Raw genomic sequence first — 18,707 nt, forward strand, 5'->3', positions numbered from 1 at the left:
AGCACAAAAATGAAAACGCAAATGAAACATAATGAAATGTGTTTTTTTTATTCTTAGTAAGAGTTTTTGGCAAAGTGCATACAAGATTTGTGAAAGAATAATGTGATGTAATATCTAACGTGTGACAGGTTAAATGGTCCTACTCAACATATACTGGACGTAGAGGGCAACATAAAAACGTCTGCAGAATTTATTGGGTCTTTAAACTCAAAGCAAAAATTCCTTCTCGGAAAGAGAAGAGAATCCTTCCATATTTACTTTGTATATCTTTGGTAAAAAAAATAAAAAAAAACATTGAATTTGCACATTTTGTAAACAATAAAAGCATATTACAAAAATATTTGACCTCATTTTTAAGGATGTTTAGTTCAGGGGTGGGCAAACTTGTGCTCAAGTTGTGTGTCACGTTGCGTTTTTGAAACGGGCAGATGGGCCACGTCATTCATAAACAGATACAATATTGTATGGAAAACATATAGCGTTAATGAAATAACTTCTTCTCATTTTTAAATTGTATTGTTTATAATCTTTATCATTGTCAAATGAACTATAAAAAAACTAAACATTTGTGTCTCGTTGTACTGTTTACAACGCTAAATCAATGAACTTTTTTTTTTTTAGATAAATTAAACAAGGAATACGTTCATTTTATGGAATCGATTTCAAGGGCTAAATAAAAGTAATAAATATTACAGGACTCTTTGTAATGTAAATGCTTGATGCCATTCTTTGCCCACTCCTGGTCTTATTCTAATAGTGTACTTCTTTAAGTTTTATTTCACACCACCAGGCCTAAGTGTAGTGCATTTTGTTTTTGAACAGATAATTATTTGGGGTTCTTTTTATTTCAGTACAATGTCCCTCAACGTATTCACAGATTTGGAGTAGCATATTTTGCTGCTTTTGTGCTCAGGCCAAAGCATTGTCTTAAGGAACTGTATTGAAGTGATTGAGGAGCTTCATGTCGTGCTTTGGTGCCCTCTTGCTTCCATGTGGAGCTGAAAAACTCCCGCATTTGCAATTTTTGTGCTCAGGCTGAATCCATGTCAAATATCAAAATACTGTATTGTTTTGGTACCAAACTCAGCTCATGAAATATATTGAAATGAAGCTGCTCCCTTCACTTAGTGTGACCATAACCTTTTCGAAGAGGGAAAAAAAAAAAGTGCTCCGCTACCATCTTGTGGCATCTATTATCTATTACTCAGGGATTTTTGCAGGGTTTCACTGTACGCTCCAAACTACGAACGAGGCCAGCTCCACCTTCATTGCCACAGTATAAAATGTCAAAACAACGACAAGAGAGAGAGAGAGAGAGAGGGGCACGAGGAGCAAGTGGTCCGCATCCTTAGCCGAAGAGCTTGACAAAGCACAGGTGGCAGTAGGGCTTGTTCTCCTGCTCCTTGAAGCAGCCTTTGCTCAGCGGCTTGAGGCAGAAGTGGCACACCAGGTGATGGGGGTGGAACTTGGCCCCCATGGCGGTGACGCAGCGGCCCAGGATGGGCTGCTGGCACGCCTGGCACACGCTGCCCCGCGACTGATGGTAGTGGGCCTCGCAGAGCGGCTTGCCCTCATGCTCGAAGAAGCTGCCGTTGACAAAGGGGCTGTAACACTCCTGCAAGGGGTGGGAGGCGTGGGGGCGAGAATTTTTTTTTCCTTTTTTTCGGAAGCATTTTTTGAAAAACAGTGGCAGGCATTTATAGCAGCACCAAAGTCACATGAGAATCATGAGGGGTTTTTTTTTCAATTGCCAAAGTTCAGCTATTAATAAAAAAGAAAGGTATTCATCATCTGATTCATCAAAAATTATTCGCTCGCCTTCTTAAAGGTATTTTTCTGATGCATTCTGGTCTCTCACTCAGCACTCCTCCTGATTCATCAAAAATTATTCGCTCGCCTTCTTAAAAGTGACCAAAAATATTCTTCAATCTCCTGGAATACACCCTAAAAGTCACCGAAATATAAATCCACAAAGCAACCAATAAAAGGTAGCTTCATTCACTGACATCTACAGAAATACTCCCGAAAAGCTTTGCGGATTCCCACCCGAAATCCCGAACAGTGTGCAATCCGTACACATCCGCTGCACATGGCACACTCACCCTGCAGACGAAGCACTGCGGGTGCCACAGAGAGTTGAGGGCCGAGATGTAGTTTTCCAGGATGGGCTGGCTGCAGCCTTGACAGCGGGAGGCGAACAAAGTCAGGAAGCACTGCTGGCAGTACTGCTGGCCCTCGCGGTCGTGGAAGCCTGAGAACAAGGACGTCGCCGCACTTGGATGGGGACGCAAGTGATGATCGCTGGCGCTCACAGCAAAAATTTAAATCCAAACATCTCAAATGAGAGCAAAATATGCTTTTTTAAAAATTATTTGAATCGACCAACTCCTTTGGGAGATTCTATTACTGGTAAATGTCTTCAATTCTAGCGTCTTTTCCTTCATATGAAGAACATCTTCTTTTTTTAAGCTACCAGCTATGTTTACTCGTTTTTAGAAATGATAAAATAAAGGAAAAACATTTGTACGCTTCAGAGTTTGTACTTTCTGACATTAAATAAGTTGAATCACTACTCCCGCTTTTCGTCGTGTCTGTTTTTACGCCAAAAGCTATACTTCTACTGGTGTTTACCTTCGTCACCAAACGTGCTGCCGCACTTGACGCAGCAGAAGCACTCAGGGTGCCAGTTCTTGTCCAGGGCAGTCACCATTTTCTGAGTGAACGAGAAAACACATGTTCATCGTGTTTTGAAATCACCGGCGCCAGGCTACTTCCGGATGGCAGAAAGCGAGTGACTTGTAAAGGTCTGTCAAGCTCCTAACGAGCGGAAAGCTGATCCACAATAGGCAAAGAGAGGGCTCACATTTAGTATGGGCTTGTTGCAGTGCGCGCAGTGAGGCGAGAAGAGCGTGAAGTAGTCGGACTCGCAGTACGGCCGCCCATCCTTCTCAAAGAAGTTGCGGCTGCCCAACTCCGTCTCGCATTCCGTGCACACAAAGTGCTCGGGGTGCCACACCTTGCCCAGGGCCGTCACCACCTGCGCGACGGGGGAACGGTCACACAGTAAATGTTGTTCCGCAAAAAGCTGCATGGAGTCCACGGGACTCTTTTTGGTCAGTGAAGTCGTTTCACCGTGAAGCCACAAGACTTCAGTTCTACTGCCTGGTCGCTGGCGAATGCTCACCTGTCCCACGACCGGCTTCTGACAGGCCGAACAGTTTCCTTTGGAAGAAGTTTGAACCCCTTGTCGGCTCAAGTCGGATTGGAGGAGCCCCAGCATGCTGTCCAACGAGCCGCCCGATGTAACTTGTGGAGGGACCATTAGCTGCTGCTGCTGCTGCTGCTGCTGCTGCTGCTGCTGCTGTGGTGTTCCTGCTGTGGTTGTTGGTGTCGTTGTCGTGATCACTGGACTAACGGGCACAGCCGGCTGAAGCAAGCAAAACCAATTAATTTTATTTTAAAGCCCTAAAGGGGATGACGTTTGCTGTGCTTAGGTATCAAAGGTCAAGAGACGACGTGCTATCAGCAGGTACCATCGATTGACTCGATTCTGACCAGAAGCAATGTGACGTGACAATGAATGTATCGTGAGGTCAACGAAAGGTCTTTGTGACTCAAACAAGCTGTAGCTGTCTCGAGCAACAACACAGTCGCTCAGCATAAACGACAAAGGCTAAAGTCCATTTGCCCTTCTCCGGCTTCATACAGAAGGTTAGCATTAAGCGAGCAGCCGTTACAGCAATCGCAACATGGTTGGGGCATGACTTATTTTCTTATCTTGTTATTCATCTTTTTTTTTTTTTTCACGTTACTACTTACTGTGCTTTGGACACGGAAGTCGGAGAGAGACGCCATCAGTTTGTCCAACTCCAGCGTGGCGGATGTTGCTGAGGGCTTTACAGAGCTGCCAGAAAATACACAATTGCATTTCAAATGGAGGGTTTGTTGCTCTGAGTTGAACCGAGCAATTCTAACGGATTTGTTGTTACTTGGAGACAGCGGAGTCCTTTATCTTGTCATCTTTAGAAGTGGGAAATTGGGCCAGGATCTCGTCTGGAAAATGCACGACATGTGATAAGAACCGGGTGGATTGTCTCACAAAAGGATGAGTGCACTCGTCCGTGGACCTGAAGATGGATCTCGAGGATAGCAGATTAAAAACAGCTTTTCAGAGCGTCAACACAAACAAACACCTCCGCGCTGACCTGTGATATTGAACTGGGTGGCGTTCAGCTCCTGTAGCAGATGGTCCAGTTCACTCAGACCTCCTCCTAGCAGCGAGGAGGAGGAGAAGGTCGGAGGAGGAGGAGGATCAGCTGAGCGGGGAGAGCGGGATTTACACACTGTACTGTGAGACAGATGTCATAAGAAGAGAGCGGATGAGTGGGTTGCACCACGAGTGACAAACACGTGACGGGGAGAGAAAAAAAAAAGTGGGTTACCTGTACAGTTTGTCTGGCTTGGAATTTTGGGAGGACTTCATGGCTGCAGAAACTGTCTGAGACAACAGGACATTATCAAGTGAATGGGATTCCCAGAGCCGTAAAAATGTACAGATAGTACACGGGTGATAAGTCGCGTTGTTAGGTTACCTCAGTGGAGGTTTTGTTTTTTTGTTATGTCACTTTACATCGAGTTATGCTGTGTTGTGCGATGCTACATCATATTACGTCACGCTTCGAGGTGTTCAAGGGCAGTTTGAAACAGCGATTCACGCCTTTGTCACATCTCGGCTGAATTACTGGAACGCATTTTACTCTGGAGTCAGCCACTCCTCCATGAAGTGTCTCCAGTTGGTCCAGAATGCCGCTCGCTGCTCACCTCGAACATTTTTCTGGCCGAACCCCTGGTGGGTTTCATTCAGTACCTGCTGTGGAGTGTAGGCTGGTGGCGGTGGGCGAACCTCGGTTGGGTTCTGCACAGCCGGGTCAGCGTGCATCGGCGGATCTGACGTAAGGAGGACCGGGCAACGAGCGAGAGGGGAGCCGGTGCTCTCCAAATCAGCCAGGAGGGCGTCTGTGCGGGAGAGACGGACTATAAACTGGAAGGGTCGGAGAAATGGATGGAGTGGCTTCAGACCTTTTCAGAATGCTTGTCAATGCTGAGTCACCAGGGTACTTCCGGGTGGCAGAATGCGATCCGTTGCTACTCAACTGAACTTTGTCAACGTTTGTTTTGATTCTCTTTTCAAAAACAGTCTGCCTTGGTCAACTGACATGTCAGGTTTTGTTTCCGACTGGCGGCGTCGGAGCTCTTGCGACCCGGAAGTACATGTGGCACCGTGCCGGAAAGAGAGAGATAACATGCAACATGCCCCAGACAGGCAGGAGAAGAAGCATGTGGTCAGACAGTTACGTACCAAAGACAACAATACGAGGACTGAGAGGGTAGTTAAGTGGCTCAGGCACTCCTGAGGAGAAAGGAGACAGCTTCACAACTTCATACCAAACACCACGGAGGCCCTTCGAAGGCTTCACAAATCTTTTCAGCTATCCAGACATGCCAGCATGGAAAGGATGCAGAGGAGGAAGAGCTGTTTGGCAGTGGATTTTATATTTCCATTATACACCCCCCTCTTTACACACACACACACACACACACACACACACACACACACAGGCACACGCACTTTTAGCTGCATGACATCATGCGCTTTGCTGCGTGCTAGTGATTTATTACAAGCTCACTGGTCTGCATTAGTTCTTGAGCATTTTGAAGCCATCCTCAATAATGCCGTTCTCCACTTTTTCAAGTGTTACATCAGCGGCGGCGTCACCTTTCTCGTTCTTCTCTCTTTCTCTTTGTGCATGCACTCACGGCTGACAACAAGGCGCTTTGAAACGTGCAACAATCAATCGTTGTTTCACAGAAAGAATTCAGAATTCCTACTCCGGGTTTTAGTTTTAGGTTGAAAACTCTGGAATTTATGACTGTTTGAGCCCTATTATTGCTTTTTAACTGTAAAAAAAACAAACAAACAAAAACTGTGAGCTGCCCAATATGAGCGTCGTTCCTCCCGCCATTGCTCATCTGCCCAGGATGATTCACAGTTCTGGTACGAGTGTGTGGCGAGGATCATGTGCATAATCTACACCGTCGCCCCCTCCCTCGTACACACATTCAGTCTGCACATATAAGGAGGTAAAATTCTCCCAAAGGGAATTATGCCCATATTTAGAGCAGCCCCATTCAAATTGTTTGTCTTGGCTGCCGCTACCAGCTTCCTCTCTCAACACATTAACTTACAACAGTACATATTTGGGGGGGGAAAGCACATAAAGTGGACCAAACATGGCCACTCGGAGCCAGCTTGACTGGCCAATCTAATCCAGATGTGCTGAGTTTTGCTTCGGCTGCATCCTTGTGGCACTCAGAAAAGTAGACTCAATGGAAAGAATAGAGCACAAATAATAAAAAGTGCTCATTCAATTTTCATACAGCTTTGTGGATTATTGTTGAAGTAAGTTAGGCTATTTGCGGGCATAGTCTTGCCCACCTCCTCATTATGCTTTCCGGGATCAAGAGGAAGTGTCTTGCGGCTTTTGGAAAATGAGATTTTATCAGTTGGGCGCTTTCACAATCCATCATAATGACATTTTCAAACGTTAGGAGCGTGACCACGCCACAGAGCTCCACAAGACAAATAAGACTGGCTGGATGAGAGCGATCACAAGCCATCATTGGACTCCAACGTTCCGAAGCTACACACCACATCGCTGTCTTACATGGTGTGTTGGGGGGGTGGAAGAGAAATCAGGCAACCAGCGCCAGCGCACAGCTAATTTCCTGCAGGACAGCCCAAAATACAGATCCCCTTCTGCAGCTTTAAAAGAACAACACACTCTCACTACTTACCCAAATCCTCCATCGTGGAACACCCCACCTTGGCTCCCGAGCGCGTGTGAATGTGTGTGTGTATGCGTGTGTGTGTGTGTGTGTGTATGTGTGTGTGTGTGTGTGTGTGTGTGTGTGTGTAAATATGGACTGGCGCTATTGTCTGGCTGCAATAACTTCTCATGCACCGTTATTCGCCCACACAGGAGGAAGAGGAGGAGGGCATCTCGTCATTTTTTTTTCACTTACTCCTTCCCTCTTCCTGTGTAATGCCTCCTCGCAGTCGGGAAGGCGTTAACTGAAGGGAGGGAGGAGAAGAAGAAGAAGAAGCCGGAAAAAAAAAAGAATGCGGTTCCCAGCCCGCATTCCCTGGACACATGACGTCACTACATGACTGGCTGGAGAGAGACATTCCCGAGTTGCGAGAGTGACAAATTGGATTTAAGTGGCACTGCATGCGAACTGCACAAACTACTGTCAGGAAAAACGTGCATTTATGTCATCACGCGAAGTAATTAAGGGTTTCAAGTCGGAAAACACACACACACACACACACACACACACACACACACACACACACACACACATATTCACGCATGAAGTTTCAAAGAGTCCGTCCGCAAAATACAGAAACATGCCCTTTTTGTGGAAATTATACGTATATGTACTTATATGTGCTTGCAATAGTTTTTAAGCTCAAAACCTCAGTATTGTTTTTTGTTAAATGCTTACTACGTCACTGCATTTGAAGGTTAAAAGTCATGATGGTGTTACTTGAAGAGCGCAGTATTTTTTGGGGGTGGGTACTTTAGTTTGAGAAATGAAAGCTGTGACACTGAAGTTTGTTCTTGTCAAGTGAGCATCACAGCTAACAACTACTCCAGCAGCTACTCCAGCAAACATTAGGATTGATTTGCAACCCTGTTGCTGTACTTACGGTAATGCTAACATTACAATACACGAGGGGATTCGAACCCGGGTCATTCGAAATTAATCTTCAAATAAAATTAAACTTCAATTGTTCTTTTGTTGTTGTTTTGCAGGTGCCAGAATATCCTGAACAGGTTTGCACCCAAAAGCAAAACATTTATCTTGAGCAATGACCGTTGAGCCGGACAGATCAAATTCACTTGTTTATCGTTTCCCTTGGAAACATAAAAATATTTTACAGTTGGTGCCAAATTGTGCTCCAATTATGGAATGGCCCATATATAGTTATTAAAAAATGTTTTCAAATGGTGATAAGACAAAAATCTACCTTCAAAATGACCGTGATTAGGAATTGCAACATTTTTTTTTTTCATTGAATGGTTGTGACAGTACCTCTTTACAAATTGGGCGCAGACTACATTACAATTTTTTAAGACTATATCCGAGCTTCTTTATTTGAACACAGGTGTGAAGATCCAGCCTGTCATGCCTTTCTAAAAATCAATCAACACTGGAAACCCTGATCAGAAAATGGTACCTAGCAGTTATTTCAATAATGGAGCATAAACACTCGATTGTTGCCTTTATTTTATTCCTCCCATCAAAGGTTTGAATATTTTCTAATAAAAGCAGCTAGGTGGACTTTGTGGCATGCACACCTGAAGCACAATTTGGGGTTTAAAACTCTCCCTTGTGCAGTTTGCATGTTCTCCCCATGCTTGTGTGGGTTTTTCCCATATTTACTCCAGAGGGCTCCAATTGTCCTTAGTTGTCAATGTGAATGCTCATCTCGTCTCAATGCTCGGTGCGATTGGCTGGCGACCAGTCCGGGTGTAGCCCGCCTCCCACCTCAAGTCAACTCGGACAGACGACGGCTCACCTGTGACCAAATTCTTGAGAGAATTGCAGAATTCTACTCGACTTCTTACCATTGACTTGAGTGTTTCACTTGGAAAATATTTGAAGGGGAAAAACAAGACAGAAGTATAAAAAAAAAAAAAAAATGGAAAACCTTTAATTAAGCAAGCTCACAGTTACAGGGTATTTTTGTGGGGAAAGGTGCTGAAAAAGGATGATGTGACGAAATAATTTCCAGAAGTTTGTGGCAAAAAAAACCCAACAAAAAAATCTCTGAAAAGAACTTTTCTCTGGTGTATGGCCTTTGGTCTCAGGAAATGTACAAAGAAGAGACACAAGTGACAACACGTGCACAAAACAAAACATGACCATAACTTCGACAAAATTAATTTCCTGGTGGGACACAAGAAACCAGATGAACATAACTGGAAGACATGATGTAAGGAAACTAGGACGTGTTCATTCGTTTGTGTGAAGATCAAGCCCTCGGGTCATGCAGTTTGCCCGTTTACACACCACACTCCTTACCCATGCAGGTTACTTCTAAAAAGGACTAGTACACTTTCACTTTTTCCAAAAATATTCATGAAAATAATTAGAATAAGTCACACACACACGCACACATTCTCCAAACCAAGGAGCAGAGCCCAAGCAGAAATCATATTTACCTAAAAACCTGACACGTGAAGCCAATTGGGGGAGGGGGGAGGGTGCTGCGATGATAGCATGAAGATAACATGGACGGGCGCGGTTACCCACAACGTCCCTGTTCATCAACTGAAATGACACTACATATCCTCCAACCCACGACTTCTTCACTGCAGTTAATCCAAACACCCCCCACCCACACACTACTTCCACAGTCGCGTCGCATGGCGGAGGGGGCGTGCATCACTGCACGGCTTGTTCATTGGCAGTGCTACCGGAGTCCTGAGGCTTCATCACATCGGGGAGCTCTGGGGGGCTGGAGAAGGCCTCGATGTGCAGCTGCTCGAACATCTCATCTGGGGGTTACAGGAGAGATTTATTTATGTACAGTATTTATTTTACAAGACGTATTTGACAGGTAAAAGCCATCATTTGGACTTTTTTTTAACGTTGACTTGCAAGCAAAAACTTGAGATATAAATCAGAAGTTTGGCAAATAGTGAAAAATTACAGAGCTTTGCCTTAGGACAGTCTGCTATCTTAAGGCTAACAAATAATAGGAGATGGCATAGGTTGGTGCAGAACACCAAAAAGTTCGAATGAGGTAAATCATGCAACATTGTTTCAACAGCCAATACAAGCTTTGATATAACATTTTGGCACATTGCTCCACAAGATTTCCCCCGAATATTCTTGCTGTTAACATACCACTGACTCGAAAAGCCAGACCAACTGTAGCCGGTGCCTGTGGTCTGGCAGTCTGGTTGGTGAATCCGCTGTCTCCCAGAGTTTTGCTGTCTTCTAGCAACTGCTCGTCCTGTGAAGTCACAATGTCAATCAGTCACCAAATTCTTTTGTGTCATTTAAATTCCAGATTAGGAAAGGTGGTTAATTCACTTTGTAGAGCCGCTGGTCCTCGGGCGGTCTCTTTAGAATTCCCTCGACTATACGCTTTAATTCATAGACTGTGGTGGACTCCTTGGCATCTGTGAAGATGGTGGTCTTGTGACGCCGGATCATTAAGAACACATCCTGAAACGAGAAACAAATGAGTCTGCAAATGCGACAACGTTGGAGTTTGAAAATGACATGGTGACTATAAAAGGAAATGAAAGTGACCTTAACATTTGGTGAGTTTGTTGCGGGGAAAAAATGTTGACAATGTCTTCAAATAACACATTAAGTAGACCAAATACGCGTGCGAGTACAGTATTGCGAAGCGCTCTAATTATAAATCGAGTTAGAAATTCATCCGAGTTCCGGAAAACACCACAGATTCTGGCATTAATCCAATCGCTAGCAATCCTGAGTTAAATGCTGACAAGCAGCTCACAAGTATACAAAAAAAAAAAAAAACATTTTAAGGCGTGACGGTTACCAACTTCGGACACAAACTCCAGCGTTTTATAACCTCTATTTTCATCAGCTAAGTATTAACTCGACTCAAATGACATCACTCCCAAGGTTAGCCGGGCTAAATTACCTCGCTATCTTTGTAGATGGGAAACTGGATGCTAACAGAGCAAATTTAGCACATGATCGCTATTTAACACCTAAATCGCACTTTTTAAACGCCAACAGCGTTGTGATTTTGATGCCGACCACAGAAGGTTCATCCCCGTGATCTAACAACGGACTGTAATGACAAAAAAAAAATGTGATTAAAATAACCCACTTACCATCTTAAATGATCAGCTAGCTAGCCCGATGCGCCAGCCCTGTAGTGCAGCAGAAGCCACAGGTTCACCGCGCCTGCGCGATTTTACGGCAAATAAAATGTGTACGTTGAATTCACGAAACGCAGATGCGCATCCCTGCGTATATCAGATTTCGGAATTTGGCGCGACTTTACTTCGTGTGGTGCCAATGTATAATCCCACTGTAGTTCTAGGCAGGGGACGCCCTGCTATCAATGTGATTGGCTGCTGCAAGCCAATTATAATGCAGCCAGCTGTGTGCTTCTGCCAATCATATTGCGGCGGAGAGTGTCCTGCCGAGAATTCAAGTGGGATTCATCATAACACGACCACGTCACTCCACATCCCGCTCGACTGATTTGAGGAGGACTAGGTGGGCGCCTCTGTTTCGAATGCGTACTGTTTATATCTATCCTGGATTATGCTCAGTATAAAATTTACTTTATTTGTGCACACACTCAAAGGACCATAAAACGTTACTAACGTTTATGAGGACACTAAAATCTACGCTTTGCTACACTCCACGTCAACGAGCCAGCGCGGGTGTAAGTTCCTAACGTCTCTGTTGCATTTTCTTCAGTCCCAATTTCGTACTGCGGTTCCATTTTTCTATTTACTGACATTTTTCTAAGTTAGTTCGTGAACAGAAGCGATACCTGCATTGCACTTGGGTATGTACATGCACTTCAAGCAGTTGCCGCCTTTGGAAAAGCGTCCTTGAGCTTCATTTTACCAAATGGTAGTTTCAGCATTGTCATATCGCTTATTACAGTTTACTCTTTTATGGGAAATCTAGTATTGATGCCAGCAGATGCCAGTATCAATAGTAGGTGTCCCAGTATCAATACCAGTAATACCAATAGCACTGACTTGCTTTCTTTCTATAGTAGACTTCAAGTACATAACTTGTCTGGCAGGATGTTTCGTTAGCATGTGTAATGCACTTGGCCAAACAACACTTAAAATGGTACCTTTTTTTGTTTTTATATGCTTTAGATTTGGTTTGGGAGGTTCATGGCTTGATTTATCAGAATCAGAATCATCAGAATCATATATTTGTTTTTCCAATCAAATTTAAAAACACTATCCAGTGTCCACATTGTATTGTTTTAAAATTCACAGAATGTTTGCTTTTTTTTTTTTTTTTAACGTTCTCAGAGCATTGACCAGAAAGAAGGCACAATGTCACCAAGCGTGGATACCGCAGTGACCAGAGTTCTCCCACTCCCCACCCACTTTGCACATGCGGAACAGTCCTTCTCCTTGAAAAAGCGTCGGCACCCTTTCTGCTCCTCGTCCACGTCCAACTCTTCTGTCTCCACCCCTGATCAACTGTCGCGTTCTCTGCCGCCGTTGGCGCCGTCAAAGGAGTCTCTCTCTGTGAGCCGCTTCTTCCAGCAAAAAGCGTCCCCCTGGACGCCCCTGTCTTGTTCGCTCAGCCAGTTGGCTCCTCCGGAATCTGTGTACGACCCCAAAAAGCAGCAGTCGTATTTCAATCAGTGCTTCACTATGCTGGGCCTGCTGGGAAGGGGTTCCTTTGGTGAAGTCTACAAGGTGAGTGTGATTCGAATGGGTGACATAAAGTAGAACCTCAAGAAGTTAAAATTGCAGTCTGCAGCTTTGCAAAAAACATATGTAGCGCAAATAAATAAAAATCAAAACAGATGTACAATACATCTATTGAAATTAGCGCCATCTTCATTTCACAGTTAAAACGACATTTGAAACCACAGGGAATTCTGTCACCATCTTTTCTTTCCCAGGTTCAAAATAACAAGGATGGCCGCCTGTATGCTGTCAAACGCTCGCTCAATCGCTACAGGGGCAACAGTGACAGGAACCGCAAGGTGAGGGAGGCTAGGAACCACGAGCGGGTCTGCCCGCACCCTCACATCCTCAACTTGGTCGCCGCCTGGGAGGAGTGCGGTCGGCTGTACATCCAGACGGAACTGTGCCACACCAGTTTGCTGCTCCACGCAGAGAGCCAGACTCCTGGTAATGGTAGGGACCATCTGCACCATTTTCGCCGTCACGCCTATTTCCACGCTCTCGTCTCGACGTCTAAATGTATCCTCGGTCATCTTTTCTCCCTTTTGTGACACTCTTTGTACTGGATTTAACGTGACAAACATTTTGATCAATCACAAGCTGCTTGTACGGCATGTTGGTTAGCTTCTGCGTTATTTTGATCCAGGCGGTCTCATCCCAAAGAGAACCAATGCTGCCATCTGCTGGCCATTGTTTTTTTTTTTCTCAAAGCTGGTCAAGACTTTTCTCCGCTCTTTTTTCCATTTAGTTACTCCACAAACATTATGAAAAGGTCTTTTGAGGTAATATTTTGACACCACTGATGTGTCATGCTCTTTCCGGTCAACACAGATGAGCGTGGGGCATGGTGGTACTTGTGCGACCTCCTCTCAGCTCTGGACCACCTGCACTCTCGCAGTTTTGTTCATATGGACCTGAAGCCCGCCAATGTGCTGGTCACGGCCTCCGGGCGCCTCAAACTGGGCGACTTTGGGCTTCTGCTGGAGCTCAACGAGAGCAGCTTGGAGAAAGTGAGAGAAGATGACCCCGGAGGAGATCCCAGGTACATGGCTCCTGAGCTCCTACGGGGGGAGTATGGACCCGCCGCAGATGTTTTCAGGTGCAGAAATCTTTAACGCCGTCCATAAGAAAAGTCATACTTTTGGGAGACGGCGGATTCCCTCACATCAACTTATTGTTTACTTTTTAGTTTGGGTGTTTCCATTCTGGAGCTTGCGTGCAACATTGAGGTCCCCAATGGTGGGGAGGGCTGGCAGCAAATTAGACACGGGCACCTCCCTGAGGTCGCGAGGGGTAGGTTTACAGTACTCCCCCCAACCCCGCACCCTTCCCCAGATGCGTTTGTAATTTGTGATTATTCAGGGTTAGTCACGATTACATTTTGTGACATTTCTCTCTGTAGGGCTTTCCACCGACCTTCAGAAAGTTCTTCAGATGATGCTTTCTCCAGAGCCTTCAGAGAGGCCGACAGTGCCTGAGCTTCTTGCGCTGCCCGCAGTGAGGAAACACAGATGGAAGAGACACGCTTACCTTATTTTCACAGAAACCATGCTGACTTTGGCCTTCTTCTGCCGGGTAATTTGGTCACATTTAGGACTGTTGATTTTGATTCAAGGTGGCCCGCTGTCCTAAAGGGGTCTGCCTTACAAAAAATGCTTAGATGAATTTGGTTGATTTTTCGTTAATATTCTGCTGGTTGGTTCTGTTTCCAGGTGGTGGTAGACTTTGGTCGGCGAATTTTCTCTTCTCTTTACTTGGAGAGTGTCCTGCCGAGAATTCAAGTGGGATTCATCATAACACGACCACGTCACTCCACATCCCGCTCGACTGATTTGAGGAGGACTAGGTGGGCGCCTCTGTTTCGAATGCGTACTGTTTATATCTATCCTGGATTATGCTCAGTATAAAATTTACTTTATTTGTGCACACACTCAAAGGACCATAAAACGTTACTAACGTTTATGAGGACACTAAAATCTACGCTTTGCTACACTCCACGTCAACGAGCCAGCGCGGGTGTAAGTCTCTGTTGCATTTTCTTCAGTCCCAATTTCGTACTGCGGTTCCATTTTTCTATTTACTGACATTTTTCTAAGTTAGTTCGTGAACAGAAGCGATACCTGCATTGCACTTGGGTATGTACATGCACTTCAAGCAGTTGCCGCCTTTGGAAAAGCGTCCTTGAGCTTCATTTTACCAAATGGTAGTTTCAGCATTGTCATATCGCTTATTACAGTTTACTCTTTTATGGGAAATCTAGTATTGATGCCAGCAGATGCCAGTATCAATAGTAGGTGTCCCAGTATCAATACCAGTAATACCAATAGCACTGACTTGCTTTCTTTCTATAGTAGACTTCAAGTACATAACTTGTCTGGCAGGATGTTTCGTTAGCATGTGTAATGCACTTGGCCAAACAACACTTAAAATGGTACCTTTTTTTGTTTTTATATGCTTTAGATTTGGTTTGGGAGGTTCATGGCTTGATTTATCAGAATCAGAATCATCAGAATCATATATTTGTTTTTCCAATCAAATTTAAAAACACTATCCAGTGTCCACATTGTATTGTTTTAAAATTCACAGAATGTTTGCTTTTTTTTTTTTTTTTAACGTTCTCAGAGCATTGACCAGAAAGAAGGCACAATGTCACCAAGCGTGGATACCGCAGTGACCAGAGTTCTCCCACTCCCCACCCACTTTGCACATGCGGAACAGTCCTTCTCCTTGAAAAAGCGTCGGCACCCTTTCTGCTCCTCGTCCACGTCCAACTCTTCTGTCTCCACCCCTGATCAACTGTCGCGTTCTCTGCCGCCGTTGGCGCCGTCAAAGGAGTCTCTCTCTGTGAGCCGCTTCTTCCAGCAAAAAGCGTCCCCCTGGACGCCCCTGTCTTGTTCGCTCAGCCAGTTGGCTCCTCCGGAATCTGTGTACGACCCCAAAAAGCAGCAGTCGTATTTCAATCAGTGCTTCACTATGCTGGGCCTGCTGGGAAGGGGTTCCTTTGGTGAAGTCTACAAGGTGAGTGTGATTCGAATGGGTGACATAAAGTAGAACCTCAAGAAGTTAAAATTGCAGTCTGCAGCTTTGCAAAAAACATATGTAGCGCAAATAAATAAAAATCAAAACAGATGTACAATACATCTATTGAAATTAGCGCCATCTTCATTTCACAGTTAAAACGACATTTGAAACCACAGGGAATTCTGTCACCATCTTTTCTTTCCCAGGTTCAAAATAACAAGGATGGCCGCCTGTATGCTGTCAAACGCTCGCTCAATCGCTACAGGGGCAACAGTGACAGGAACCGCAAGGTGAGGGAGGCTAGGAACCACGAGCGGGTCTGCCCGCACCCTCACATCCTCAACTTGGTCGCCGCCTGGGAGGAGTGCGGTCGGCTGTACATCCAGACGGAACTGTGCCACACCAGTTTGCTGCTCCACGCAGAGAGCCAGACTCCTGGTAATGGTAGGGACCATCTGCACCATTTTCGCCGTCACGCCTATTTCCACGCTCTCGTCTCGACGTCTAAATGTATCCTCGGTCATCTTTTCTCCCTTTTGTGACACTCTTTGTACTGGATTTAACGTGACAAACATTTTGATCAATCACAAGCTGCTTGTACGGCATGTTGGTTAGCTTCTGCGTTATTTTGATCCAGGCGGTCTCATCCCAAAGAGAACCAATGCTGCCATCTGCTGGCCATTGTTTTTTTTTTTCTCAAAGCTGGTCAAGACTTTTCTCCGCTCTTTTTTCCATTTAGTTACTCCACAAACATTATGAAAAGGTCTTTTGAGGTAATATTTTGACACCACTGATGTGTCATGCTCTTTCCGGTCAACACAGATGAGCGTGGGGCATGGTGGTACTTGTGCGACCTCCTCTCAGCTCTGGACCACCTGCACTCTCGCAGTTTTGTTCATATGGACCTGAAGCCCGCCAATGTGCTGGTCACGGCCTCCGGGCGCCTCAAACTGGGCGACTTTGGGCTTCTGCTGGAGCTCAACGAGAGCAGCTTGGAGAAAGTGAGAGAAGATGACCCCGGAGGAGATCCCAGGTACATGGCTCCTGAGCTCCTACGGGGGGAGTATGGACCCGCCGCAGATGTTTTCAGGTGCAGAAATCTTTAACGCCGTCCATAAGAAAAGTCATACTTTTGGGAGACGGCGGATTCCCTCACATCAACTTATTGTTTACTTTTTAGTTTGGGTGTTTCCATTCTGGAGCTTGCGTGCAACATTGAGGTCCCCAATGGTGGGGAGGGCTGGCAGCAAATTAGACACGGGCACCTCCCTGAGGTCGCGAGGGGTAGGTTTACAGTACTCCCCCCAACCCCGCACCCTTCCCCAGATGCGTTTGTAATTTGTGATTATTCAGGGTTAGTCACGATTACATTTTGTGACATTTCTCTCTGTAGGGCTTTCCACCGACCTTCAGAAAGTTCTTCAGATGATGCTTTCTCCAGAGCCTTCAGAGAGGCCGACAGTGCCTGAGCTTCTTGCGCTGCCCGCAGTGAGGAAACACAGATGGAAGAGACACGCTTACCTTATTTTCACAGAAACCATGCTGACTTTGGCCTTCTTCTGCCGGGTAATTTGGTCACATTTAGGACTGTTGATTTTGATTCAAGGTGGCCCGCTGTCCTAAAGGGGTCTGCCTTACAAAAAATGCTTAGATGAATTTGGTTGATTTTTCGTTAATATTCTGCTGGTTGGTTCTGTTTCCAGGTGGTGGTAGACTTTGGTCGGCGAATTTTCTCTTCTCTTTACTTGCCGATCTTCTCTGGCTGGAGCAAGCCGGTGCCCTGCACTCCTCCCAAAGAGAACTGGGACGGGGAAGTAACGCTGCCCCTCCACGCCTTGCACGCTGACAGCTCAGAGGACGACGGGGTGTTCCCGGTGGAATCCGTGGGACCGGGGAATTCCCCAAGGTTCTCGGACAGGTTAGCATATTCGCTTTCGGTGAACCTCTTCTGAGTTATTTGTCGACACACGCGCCGGACTGACAAGGATTTTTTGGTGGCATTATAGTACTACGGTGAACCCTGTCATATCCGCGGTTCAGCATTTACAAATTCACCAATGATTTTGAAGGTCTTTAACTTTTGGGTCTTCTCTAACAGGATGAAATCCACACTGAGTTTGAAAAGTACATCCACTCCTCTCCGATATTCTCTGGATTACGTTGACCGGAGTCCTCACCTGGATCCATTTGAGTGGTCCCCATCCAACGAGGCCCGGGCACCCTCCAACGTCTACTCCAGCGACTGTAACACGTCATCCACGCACACTTCTTGCACCCCAAGTCCCACTGACCGTCTGGACTCCAGGCAGACCAGACGATCTTCACAGCGCCGCAATCGCGACCGAAGCCGTTTGGACGACCAGCCCAGCTTCGGGCCCAAAAACCTGCTGTGTCTCTTTGAGGAAATTGCCGTGGAGGCATAGCCGCGACTTGGGAGTCTGACGTTATTTTAAGACTGCATTGGACATCAAACAGAACAAGTTCACTGCTTTGCTGAATGCACTACTTATGCCATTTTTTCATTACAGAGCTTGTAAAGGAAGGGGAATCACACTTTAATGCATGGTTTGTGTTCCCTTGAGTGCAATTATTTGTTGAGTATTGTTGAATATTGAGATTTATCGTTTCATGTGTGCTACTTGAACTGTGTGTTTTCCCCAAAAGATTAAACCGTTCATATTGTTGATTGTCTTTTTTTTAGTGTGATTTTTGAGAAACGTCAATCTTTTTCAATTTGACCAGTAGGTGACAGTACAGGGTAAATTTACCAACATACTACATAGTGTTCATAATGATTTTAGTTTTCGTTTTAAAATAACGATCCTCTCCGAAGTCTTTCATTTTACGAAAAGTCACTTGGGAAATACAGTATGTCAGTTTTATTCTGAAAAGCACCGCACAAAAGACGGGTTCCGGTGTTGACTCAGACCAGAAGCGAATGCTTGTTTTGATACGAAAAGAAATCGATTGCCGTGAATTGTTTCCTAAGTGAATAGCTTGTCAGCGTTGATGCTATTTACTTCAACTCATTCAATTGCTACGTGTGTTTACCAACAGTGGAACTAAAAATTTAAAAAGGTAAAACGACCACAAGGTACTAACGCGGTTAGCTACTGCGGTCAAGCCAGCACGCACTGCAAAGTCGAAGTCAAGTGAGCCCGCACTGCGATT

The 18,707-nt window shown here is 45.3% G+C and overlaps 4 protein-coding genes across 8 annotated transcripts; 2 read left to right on the forward strand and 2 right to left on the reverse strand.

Moving 5' to 3' along the window:
* Positions 1–28: 28 nt before the first annotated feature.
* On the reverse strand, positions 29–7,103 carry LOC109527147 (transforming growth factor beta-1-induced transcript 1 protein). Of its 4 annotated transcripts, none has more exons than XM_019889004.1 (12): positions 6,856–7,103; positions 5,360–5,410; positions 4,904–5,016; positions 4,443–4,498; positions 4,206–4,348; positions 3,990–4,053; positions 3,820–3,904; positions 3,185–3,427; positions 2,864–3,037; positions 2,632–2,713; positions 2,103–2,251; positions 29–1,615 (listed from the first exon to the last, which is right to left on the reverse strand). In XM_019889004.1, the coding sequence occupies exons 1-12, from the start codon at positions 7,016–7,018 to the stop codon at positions 1,349–1,351; spliced, it is 1,590 nt and encodes a 529-aa protein (XP_019744563.1). In that variant the 5' UTR covers positions 7,019–7,103; the 3' UTR covers positions 29–1,348. The 4 variants fall into 4 exon arrangements, with proteins under 4 accessions (XP_019744563.1, XP_019744485.1, XP_019744632.1 ...); XM_019888926.1 differs by having other exon boundaries at positions 4,868–5,016; positions 6,856–7,102; XM_019889073.1 differs by lacking the exon at positions 5,360–5,410 and having other exon boundaries at positions 4,868–5,016; positions 6,856–7,098.
* A 1,646-nt stretch (positions 7,104–8,749) lies between these two features.
* LOC109527357 (transcription elongation factor B polypeptide 2-like) lies at positions 8,750–11,056 on the reverse strand. Its single transcript, XM_019889288.1, has 4 exons — positions 10,950–11,056; positions 10,168–10,302; positions 9,979–10,087; positions 8,750–9,626 (listed from the first exon to the last, which is right to left on the reverse strand). Exons 1-4 carry the CDS (start codon positions 10,950–10,952, stop codon positions 9,514–9,516), a joined length of 360 nt encoding a protein of 119 aa, XP_019744847.1. The 5' UTR covers positions 10,953–11,056; the 3' UTR covers positions 8,750–9,513.
* A 225-nt stretch (positions 11,057–11,281) lies between these two features.
* Positions 11,282–14,361, forward strand: LOC109521433 (membrane-associated tyrosine- and threonine-specific cdc2-inhibitory kinase-like). Its single transcript, XM_019879290.1, has 8 exons — positions 11,282–11,512; positions 12,126–12,521; positions 12,731–12,968; positions 13,347–13,614; positions 13,705–13,808; positions 13,918–14,090; positions 14,228–14,296; positions 14,353–14,361. Exons 1-8 carry the CDS (start codon positions 11,456–11,458, stop codon positions 14,359–14,361), a joined length of 1,314 nt encoding a protein of 437 aa, XP_019734849.1. The 5' UTR covers positions 11,282–11,455.
* LOC109527021 (membrane-associated tyrosine- and threonine-specific cdc2-inhibitory kinase-like) lies at positions 14,305–18,220 on the forward strand. Of its 2 annotated transcripts, none has more exons than XM_019888808.1 (8): positions 14,305–14,361; positions 15,138–15,533; positions 15,743–15,980; positions 16,359–16,626; positions 16,717–16,820; positions 16,930–17,102; positions 17,240–17,454; positions 17,635–18,220. In XM_019888808.1, exons 2-8 carry the CDS (start codon positions 15,162–15,164, stop codon positions 17,957–17,959), a joined length of 1,695 nt encoding a protein of 564 aa, XP_019744367.1. In that variant the 5' UTR covers positions 14,305–14,361; positions 15,138–15,161; the 3' UTR covers positions 17,960–18,220. The 2 variants fall into 2 exon arrangements, with proteins under 2 accessions (XP_019744367.1, XP_019744289.1); XM_019888730.1 differs by having other exon boundaries at positions 14,317–14,533.
* Positions 18,221–18,707: the final 487 nt, after the last annotated feature.

The sequence above is a fragment of the Hippocampus comes genome, unplaced genomic scaffold (genome assembly GCF_001891065.2).
Source record: "Hippocampus comes isolate QL1 unplaced genomic scaffold, H_comes_QL1_v1.1 scaffold330, whole genome shotgun sequence".
NCBI classification, from domain to species: Eukaryota; Metazoa; Chordata; class Actinopteri; order Syngnathiformes; family Syngnathidae; genus Hippocampus; species Hippocampus comes.

Excerpts from the sequence above, each read along its gene's own strand:
- LOC109527147 (XM_019888926.1), bottom strand. The coding sequence starts at position 7,018 with ATGAGAAGTTATTGCAGCCAGACAATAGCGCCAGTCCATATTTACACA. Across the intron at positions 4,349-4,442 it reads AAGCCAGACAAACTGTACAG|TACAGTGTGTAAATCCCGCT; the intron begins GTAACCCACTTT and ends TCTGTCTCACAG. Across the intron at positions 1,616-2,102 it reads CGCAGTGCTTCGTCTGCAGG|GAGTGTTACAGCCCCTTTGT; the intron begins GTGAGTGTGCCA and ends CACCCCTTGCAG.
- LOC109527357 (XM_019889288.1), bottom strand. Across the intron at positions 10,088-10,167 it reads AGGACCAGCGGCTCTACAAA|GACGAGCAGTTGCTAGAAGA; the intron begins GTGAATTAACCA and ends GTGACTTCACAG. Across the intron at positions 9,627-9,978 it reads TCTGGCTTTTCGAGTCAGTG|ATGAGATGTTCGAGCAGCTG; the intron begins GTATGTTAACAG and ends TGTAACCCCCAG.
- LOC109521433 (XM_019879290.1), top strand. The coding sequence starts at position 11,456 with ATGAGGACACTAAAATCTACGCTTTGCTACACTCCACGTCAACGAGCC. Across the intron at positions 12,522-12,730 it reads CCTTTGGTGAAGTCTACAAG|GTTCAAAATAACAAGGATGG; the intron begins GTGAGTGTGATT and ends TTTCTTTCCCAG. Across the intron at positions 14,091-14,227 it reads CTTTGGCCTTCTTCTGCCGG|GTGGTGGTAGACTTTGGTCG; the intron begins GTAATTTGGTCA and ends TTCTGTTTCCAG.
- LOC109527021 (XM_019888730.1), top strand. The coding sequence starts at position 14,477 with ATGAGGACACTAAAATCTACGCTTTGCTACACTCCACGTCAACGAGCC. Across the intron at positions 15,534-15,742 it reads CCTTTGGTGAAGTCTACAAG|GTTCAAAATAACAAGGATGG; the intron begins GTGAGTGTGATT and ends TTTCTTTCCCAG. Across the intron at positions 17,103-17,239 it reads CTTTGGCCTTCTTCTGCCGG|GTGGTGGTAGACTTTGGTCG; the intron begins GTAATTTGGTCA and ends TTCTGTTTCCAG.